Raw genomic sequence first — 9,932 nt, 5'->3', positions numbered from 1 at the left:
AAGAAGTAAGTACCATTTTGACATTAAAAAAACACAAGTGCAATTTTTTTAATAATTTTATTCTTACATAAAAGCCTGTACCTTAATCTATTATACAACATAATTTCTTCCAATATTAAGGCACCTTTCATATTGTACAACCAGCTTTTGAATTCCATCCTCATAAAAACCTGCCGCCTGATTTGTCAACCACTGCAGCACGGCATTTTGACATCATCGTCATAGTGCTGACTGCCTAGATGCCTTTTCAAGTGCAGGAACAAGTGGTAGTCACTAGGCACTAGATCAGGGTTATATGGAGGGTGATCAAGTTGTTCCCAGCCAATATGATGTTATAAGATCTTTGGTTCATTGAGCCATGTGTGAACAGGCATTGTCATAAAACAAAACAATCTCCTTACTGAGCTTGCCATGCCTTTTATTTTGGATGACAAAATCGTAAAACATCTGTTTTCTCAAACTTTTGCATCAACTTTCTGCCCCAAGTCTTCAGTAATGACAGAAGGTTGCCCACTACGCTCCTCGTCATGGACATTAGTACAGCCATCTTTAAATGCTCTAACCCATTTTCTTACCATTCCATCACTCAATGTTTTTTTTATACCTCATTCATTTGCCGATGAATGTCAACTGCTTTCACGTCTTTTGCATTAAAAAAACGAATTGCCAAGCGTACTTCACAATCAGCAGGATTTTCAATTGTCTGAGGTATTTTAAACAAATGTAAAACAAATGAATGTTTCCGTAATTGCATCTGTGACTAGCCAACAGATGTATGCACTCAATGCTTCTGTAATTGCATCTGTGACTAGCCAACAGATGTATGTACTCAATGNCTTCACAATCAGCAGGATTTTCAATTGTCTGAGGTATTTTAAACAAATGTAAAACAAATGAATGTTTCCGTAATTGCATCTGTGACTAGCCAACAGATGTATGCACTCAATGCTTCTGTAATTGCATCTGTGACTAGCCAACAGATGTATGTACTCAATGCTTCCGTAATTGCATCTGTGACTAGCCAACAGATGTATGTACTCAGTGCACATTCACAGAACACCAACCGTAGCAATGCAGCGGCCCTATTTTAAAACAGTACGTACCTAAAAAAACATGCCATGTACAAAATTTTAATATAAGAAAATTCTATATATAAGTATGATGATAAGTTCAAGCATTTTTGATGAAAACAGAAAATTAACAATTAATTAACATTAATATCAATTCAATAATTAATAAACTTAAAATTATTTTACCTTAAATAATGGTACAGCATGAAGTGGTTGTTCTCCTAAACATACTAGATCACTTCCAATTCCTAAAATATTAAATATATGGACTTTTTAATATATCTCATGCTTTTTAATCAAATAAAAATAAATAAAACAAAAATAATACCATTATCTATAATTCGCTGTTTGGTTATATTAGTTAATTCACGATCAACTTCAAAAACACCAACTCCAGGTGATATAACTACAGACAGTTGACCAGTACGATCAAAACTACGATCCATGTAGTGTTTCTCAAAAACTGTAATACATTAACATTATTCAAATGTTCCAAATTCAAATTATTATTATGACAAACTTAAAGAATTAAATGTTTATCTTTGATAATTAAAATAGTTACAAAACTCATTACTTTCCTGTAATGAGTTTTGTAACTATTGTTGTTCATTTGATTTTCTACTCATGTGATCTCTTCTTTGAATAATTATGTTTATTCTATCTGAATTTCTCTTTTCTGTTTTTTTTTCTTGGAGATTTCATAAAAGTTTATATAAAAAATAGAGAAGAGTTATTATTCTGTAGTCACATATGGATTATGTGTAAAAAACGATAGTATTTTTCTTAGACACATATGAATAATGTGACAGACCAGCAGAACAGACTACAGTCAGACTGGTTGGATTTGAAGTGAAAATGATAAAGACCTCAAATTGTTTCATCTGAATAAATTAAAGACTCCTAAAATTTCTCAAGAATTTGTTTTTTTAGCTTTATAAGTATTATTATAAAGTTTTTTTTTATTTTACTGTATATTTTTAGAAATTTTCTGCTATAATTTACAGAAATAAAGTTATATAAAAATCTAAATTAAATTCAAATTAAACTATAATATATGTGTGTGTGTTTAAATTATCATAACAATTTATATAATCAAATAACTATTTATTTATAGAAATATTGATGTTATGCTATCTATTAAGTTTAAATACTTTATTTACTATTTTTTTATAAATACACTGGTGTCCAAAATTAAGATAAAACACAAATTATAGAATATCTAAAAAAACACTTGAATCAGGACAAAATTTAGTACACAGATACCTCATGCCATGAGTTAGTCAGACATCAGTCATACAAAATGAAAACAAAAAATTAATGTCTGAAGATATGAACATTTTGCCAAGTGTACTCAAAACATGAAATAGCAAATCCTGAAGAAAGAAGTCACTAATAGGGAATATGACCATCTTGACAATTAAATAGTACCCACAATGAGCTATCATGTTGTTTATAAGGTTCTACGGAAGACTTTGGGGCAATAAATCCCACACTTAGCTCAAGACAGGTCCTGGAGGGGCTAATATGCCACAATGGTCCATTCCAGACATGCTCAATCTCTACTTTAGTGGTCATTTCCTTGATGGTCAAGATAGAGTTGGCAGGTTATCAATCTGCCAATTCTATCTTGACTCATCAGAAACATAATAAGAGTCCACTGATTCTTGTGTCCAGAGATAATGCTCATGAGACTAGAAAAGATAGTCTCACCTGTGGGAAGGACTGAGGGGGCACATTAACTTTAAAAATTCAATAATGCAAAAAGTTGTGCAAAGTAGTATAGTATAATACTTAAATATCCTTAAGCAAAGAAAAAAGTACAAATAATATAAATAAATAATAGAAGTTTTATAGACATTTTTACTTTCAATAAAGTATGTTTGAAGTTAATTTTATATCTCAATGTATTTTTAAATAATATCACATGTCAAGTACACATTACATTCTCAACTAATTATTAACGTATTCTCAAAAACTTGATGGTAAAATTAAATAATTAATTTAGTTTAATAACTTGGATTTTCCATAATATTATAATACCAATTCCTAACAAATATTAAAAATTCATTATACATTACTGTATATATATATATTTATTAAATTTCTACCTTTAACATAAAGATAGTATTATTCATATGAAAATGTATTAATAAAATAGTTGTAATTCATTTTATTTTATTTTTTCAAAGTTTTGAGTGATTATTAGATCTTAAAAGCTCCTATTAAAAATTCTACAATAGTCATAGTATTTTATGAATTAATAGCTGTTACCCGCAACTTTGACCATGCAGATTTTGCAAGCAAACACCATTTATATTCAGTATTTCAACAACCATAGTAATTGTTATATAACACCTACCACTGAGAATGATGAGAACTGCTGAAAATCAAATGAACTGTTTTCAATTTGATCAATTTTCTGGAACGTTTACAATCATTCTATAATTGAACCAATATGCAATAACAAATTTGAATTTAAAACTGTTGGAACATTTGGTTAATAAATCAAAATATATAAAAATATTTATAACAATGTCTGAAATGTTATCAATTTAATACACCTAAGTACTCAACGAAGACTAAATGTAGTTAAAAACAAAAAATCACATCTAAAATAGTACAGTAGAAGCCGTACTTCAGGTTAAGCCTTAATGCTCTCCTCCTCACCTGCGGGGGAATTTTCAAAAATTCCTTCTTAGTGTGCATTCTCATGGCGTACCCTAACTGTGTACCAAATTTCATCTCTCTAGGTTCAGCGGTTTGCTCCAGGCAATGATGAATCAATCACTCAGTCAGGACAAGAATTTTATAAATTTAGATTTCAACACACAAATGTATTTACTCTCTTCTGTAATATATATTTTCTTTTAATTTTATCTATAATATTGGGATTCTCAAGATTAACTGTATATAAACAAAAGTCAGAAAAAAAAAAGTTCAAATTATAAAAGATAATATACTTATGATAAATGTAATGCATTATTTAGATATTTGTAATTGATTATATTAAGTAATTATTGAATTTTTAAGCATTTAAAAATTATTTTTATACTTTATGGAGAAGGAAACTCTTAATAGTTTATTTTTATTTACATTTAAAATTCAGTAATTGATTTTATGTTTCATAAGACACATTTTTTGAATATTGAAAGCTAAATGTTTTGCAATAATTGAAATATAATGCTCATGTTATTCAAATTTAAAAGAAAAGAAAAAAAAAGAAAGAAATTAAAAACTAGTTAATAAAGCTATACAGTAGACCCCCCTATAACGCTTAGATACGTTCCACGCTAACCGAAAATTACGTTGTAGGAATGAGCCAATCACAGCCCAATAGGTGGGAACTTTACGGACTAAGGCTGTTCGAAAGGTTTTCTTCTATAAAATTAACCGATTCTAGACTAATTCCACTCAACATTTCCAAAACACGTATAATTTTTTGGGAGTAATCCGTATAAACTATGCTATAAACAAAAAATTATAGGATTACTTACCGAGTGTGTACCGTTCGACTACGCCCGTTGTTCAAAGCTTGTCTTCGTCGCGGAACAGCACACGAAACGGCGGCCGCGATATCTGATAAATAATTTATCGCAGAAAAATAACTTGACCTTTGGAGACATCATTAATATAAATAATTTTTATGGCCGTTGAATAAGAAGTGTTTCTTTCACAAGAAATGTATAAAATTAGTGCTGTATTAGACTTACGGTACCTAATTTACATACTGTGCAGACGATAATAAACTCAACTTACTAGCCTAAAATCTCCGTAGCGTGTTGCCAGGCGGCAGAAAGCATATATATAATTATAATAAAGTTACAATAAATTAAGTTAATATATAATTATATATACAGTACCTAATTTATATATAATTAATATATAATTATATGTACAGTACCTAATTTATATATAATTTATATATAATACTAAACAGACGATAGCAAACTCAATTTAGCCGCTCCGTAGCGTGGCGCAGGGTCGGAGGAAAGTAGTTCGGCTGCTCATCCACTATTGGTCCAGACTCTATCAATCTTGTCGCGAAACGACGTTATAGGAGGTACGTTATACGAAAGTTGCTACAATTTTTTCGCTACGTTATAGGAATTGTCGTTATAGGAACGTACGTTATAGGGGGGTCGACTGTAATGAATTTAGAGTAATCATCTAAAACAGTGTTTCTCAACAGGGGCGATATTGCCCCCATGTGGGCGTTTTTCCATGTTCAGGGGGCGATTTGTAACAATTATATTTTGGGGGCGAAAAACAATTTTCTGGGCGATATATTAAAACATTATATTAAGATTAATTAATTAGTTATTTTATTCGTTATATCGTACAATAATTAAACAAACAACTTTATACTAGTCACTAGTCTATTCAATGCAGTATGAATTTGGCGTTAACCCTGGCCCTCGGTATCAGAATTTTGAAGTGAAGGGGGCGATACTACGTAACGGTTTTATTGAAGGGGGCAATACTACATTGAAGGGGGCGACAATTCGTTAGAGGTTGAGAAACATTGATCTAAAATATTGTTCTGCAACCTTTTCTTATGTACGGTACTCAGATACTTTCCATAGCACACCAAAAATAAAAATATACAAAAAATATAGGAATTACAAAGTACATATTAAAAAACAAATACTAATTTATTGTTTTTTAATCATAATAATATAAAAATACTTGAAATTAGTTTAAAATTGATTTCCTTATTTCAATTTTATTTCTTAACAACCTGGGTGTGAAAAACAAATGATCAGGGTTTCAACTCCATGATTGTCACACCTAGCATCATCTCACAACACACTGTCTGTGGAACTCTGATATAAAACATATTACGATGAGAAATTCATTATAATTGTTGACTACCTGAAAGAGGGTTGGTTTGATTTTATATTATATTGCTAACAGTCATTTTTTGCTTGTTTTCAAATCTAAACAAGCATCTAAACAAGCATTATAATGATTATTCTCTTAAATGGTTATCAACTAATAGTAATAACAATAAATTTATTTAATATAATCATCATATTACACAACTGATAAAGCTTAAATCAAACTGAAAAAATATTTTTTTAAATAAAATAATTTGAAATATCATCTTAATTATATATATAATTTACAAGTATTACTTGTGAATTAAATTTATAAAAGCATTATTTTATTTTATTTTATTTTTAATAACCCTGTTATAATTCTTAACTTTTATCATAAATATTGCTATATTGAAATTCTTCTAACAACATTTATAAATAAATTATTTCTTAAAAATAACAATAATGATACTTTTACTTTTTATTAAGCCTACATGATTTCAAGATAGAATATGAGAAAATTGATAAAATTTCAGTAAATATTTCATTCCTTAAAGCAGTGATTCTCAACCTTTCTGAGACCACAGAACACCATTCATATACTTTTTATCATGCAGATATTGGCATAAATATATTCAAAAATTGTTATACAATTCATTCTTTACTATTCTCACAAAACAAAGTAATAAACATTATTGAATTGAATAAAACAGTGAACATCGATTTATCTATAAATAAAGTAATAATATTGTAGTATATTAGAATAAATTTGCCATAAAGACTTTAAAATATTTTTCCTTGGAACACTGCAGGCAAGTTTGCAGAACATGAGTTGAAAACCTATGCCTTAAAGTAACATACATACATTAATTTTACATATATATTAACTACAGTTCTTAAATTATTTATGAAACATTAATAATTTTTTGAAATTTTTAAATATCAAATCAAAATTGTTTACCATTCAATGACATGTTAAGAACTTCAAGAAAATTTCCTTGAGATGATGTTGAATTAACAGCATGTGGAATTTTTATTCCTGGTTTTTGATGACATTCTAAAACCATTTGCTGATATTTATTGAAGAGTTTTTTTAATATTATTAAAACTGAACTCCAATCATCATATCTTTCATTTTGCACAGCAACCCTTTCAAAACATTCAGTCTTTAAATATTTAATATATCAATAAATGAATTATATTTAAGGTTAGTTTCAAATATACCTGTAGAAATCTTCATAAAAACGTCCCTTATAATCTTGTTGTAAGCATTCCCTCATATATTCAGGAAATTCTTCAGTACTGTGTGCTTCATAAAATGTTCTTGAAAAAAGTACTATTGTTACATCATGATTGCAACTTAGTTTCTATAGAATAAATGTCAATTAAATTTTGTGCACAAATGCAAAATAAAATTATTACAAAATCAAACATTGAATAATATATTTACTTTCCACTTGGCAAACAAATCAGACAAAAATCCATTCACTGCTTTTTCAAAATAAAGGTCACCATTAATATCAAAATCCCACATTTCTGAACTCATTTGGAGAAATAAATATACCATACTACTAGCAGAACGATAAACAATTTTTGAATCTGGTGTAATAACACCACAGGATACCCTCTCACCCTGAGACCACATCTCAAACACCTGACACCTAAAATAGTTATTGACAGATTAGAGATAGTATTGTATAATTACATTTAAATTTTATTAATAATCTTACCTAATACTATAAAATTCTATCTTTTTGTTTATATATACACAAGTATTTATCTGAAAAACAAAAAATATTTATATACAAAGCTTGATATGTTTATATTTTTTGATTATATCATACTTATTTTATTATGTAAAAATTATGGCACCATAGTAATTATAAAAATATTAACTTCTAAATTAATGGTAATGTTAAACTAATATAAAATCTGCTTTATAAGTAACAAAATAAACAACTATCGTTCGGTGTTAAAACGTTTTAAATCAACATAAAAGATATACACAAGCACTTTTGATGATGCATTACAGTCTTTATCAGACAAAAATTTCTGTAGAATATTGAACAAAAATTTTTTAAATTAAGAGAGCACAAGTTCAAACTTTTTTTTTGTCTCACATACATAAATACTTAACGATTTTTAGTCATTTTTAAAGTTTTTTATTAAATGCAAAGGAATGCAAATCATTAAAAACAGGGCATAAAACCATTGTTTATCATTGCCCAGCACCTATGTTGCAGAAGCTACATTTTACAACCTACAATAGAACATTGGAAACTACTTTAAAATGCAAGATAGTCATGTTGAATTGTCTTGATTTACATGGTTAACAGAGATGGTAGGTTAACTCTAGTATTTAGTGATGTATAAATGTGCTGGTGGTACTGTGTTAAATAAGGCATCTATTAACATGCAAAAACCAAGAATTTAATCTGATAAATGAAAACATGGATATAAAATTCAACACAGTGATATACTCATTACCCATTAATGTAATCTCTTTAAACTTGTCTACTAGTTGTAAAGCACCATGGATAATATATTCTCAGCTTAAGTGTTGGTTTCTTCTATGTAAGCCTGACAAAGGCCCTAAAAAAGGCCAAAAACATTAGCTATTGTGTAAATTAAAAACTTTGTCCTGCTGGAAAGGTGTATATGGTTTTCTCATGTTAGTTTGAGATTCTAGCTTTAGAAGTTTTTCATGATTTATTACTTCAATTGAGATAAAACAGAACTGTATGGAATAAGTGTTATTTGAAATCCTATTACTAAGATAACATATCTGCATCAAAATTAAACTTGGATCACTTTAATACCACACACTGTTTTTATTTTTTATAAAATTATTATACTTTTATGAAGTAATATTAAATTTGCAGCACATCATAATAAGTATTTCTTGTAAGTGACTTTATATTTAAATCAATTTACATCCTAAAAAAACACAATTAAATAGTTTTAAATTAACTTTATATTTTTATATTACAACTTAAATGAGATAAAAATATTAATTTTTGTTACCAAACATTTTTTAATTCTCCACATGTCACTGCGTGCAAGATATTGATCTTTGAAAGTCAATTCTACAGAATCTAAAGCAACATCCTAGAATAAAAAATTAAAAACAATAATTTACTTCTTTTAACAGATTTAGAACAAAATATTTTGTAGCCACATATTAAAATACATTATTCTTTTAACCAAAATATTTAAATAGTTTTATTGATAATTACTGAATATAAATATAATTATAAATTAAAATTAATTTAGTAATATAGGCACAATGTATAAATCTATCCCGTGTTGAAATTTTTCTCCGTTGCATGTCACACCACATTGAATTTTTGTCAATGTTAAGCCTAATGAAAATTAAATGATTTGAAAAAAATAATCGTGGCTATTGTATCATCCAAAATGTTTTATTTTGCACAAACAAAATAGATATATTAATACATACTGTAGTACTGTAGTGGTGTTTTTTTAAGTAAGTACCATTTTAAAATAGGACCACTGCAGTGCTATGGTTGGTGTTCCACGAATGTGCGCTGAGTACCTACATCTGTTGGCTAGCCATAGATGCAATTACGGAAACATTCGTTTGTTTTACGTTTGTTTAAAATATCTCAGACAATTGAAAATCCTGCTGATTGTGAAGTATGCCTGGCAATTCGTTTTTTTAATGCAAAAGACGTGAAAGTAATTGACATTCATCGGCAAATTAATGAGGTATAAAAAAAAACATTATGAGTGATGGAATGGTAAAAAAATGGGTTAGAGCATTTAAAGATAGCCATACTAATGTCCATGACGAGGAGCATAGTGGGCAACCGTCTGTTATTACTGAAGACTTCGTGCAGAAAGTTGTTGCGAAAGTTTGAGAAAACAGATGCTTTACGATTTTGTCATCCAAAACAAAAAGCGTGGCAAGCTCAGTAAGGGGATTGTTTTGCTTCATGACAATCCTCTTACTGTTCATTGAGCCTGTTCACATGTGGCTCAATGAACCCAAGATCTTATCACATCATATTAGGGAGGTTGCGGC

General features: G+C 28.6%; 1 protein-coding gene across 1 annotated transcript; it reads right to left on the bottom strand.

Moving 5' to 3' along the window:
* Window positions 1-1,067: 1,067 nt before the first annotated feature.
* On the bottom strand, window positions 1,068-8,991 carry LOC111616191 (GATOR complex protein DEPDC5-like). The gene is made up of 8 exons (XM_023357614.1): window positions 8,912-8,991; window positions 7,618-7,667; window positions 7,338-7,548; window positions 7,112-7,254; window positions 6,849-7,036; window positions 1,399-1,533; window positions 1,257-1,318; window positions 1,068-1,103 (listed from the first exon to the last, which is right to left on the bottom strand). Exons 1-8 carry the CDS (start codon window positions 8,933-8,935, stop codon window positions 1,083-1,085), a joined length of 834 nt encoding a protein of 277 aa, XP_023213382.1. The 5' UTR covers window positions 8,936-8,991; the 3' UTR covers window positions 1,068-1,082.
* Between the last annotated feature and the right edge of the window lie 941 nt (window positions 8,992-9,932).

Source organism: Centruroides sculpturatus, unplaced genomic scaffold (assembly GCF_000671375.1).
Source record: "Centruroides sculpturatus isolate CEXI.00-Female unplaced genomic scaffold, Cexi_2.0 scaffold3035, whole genome shotgun sequence".
Lineage (NCBI taxonomy): Eukaryota > Metazoa > Arthropoda > Arachnida > Scorpiones > Buthidae > Centruroides > Centruroides sculpturatus.
This window is presented reverse-complemented; position numbering and strand designations above follow the sequence as displayed.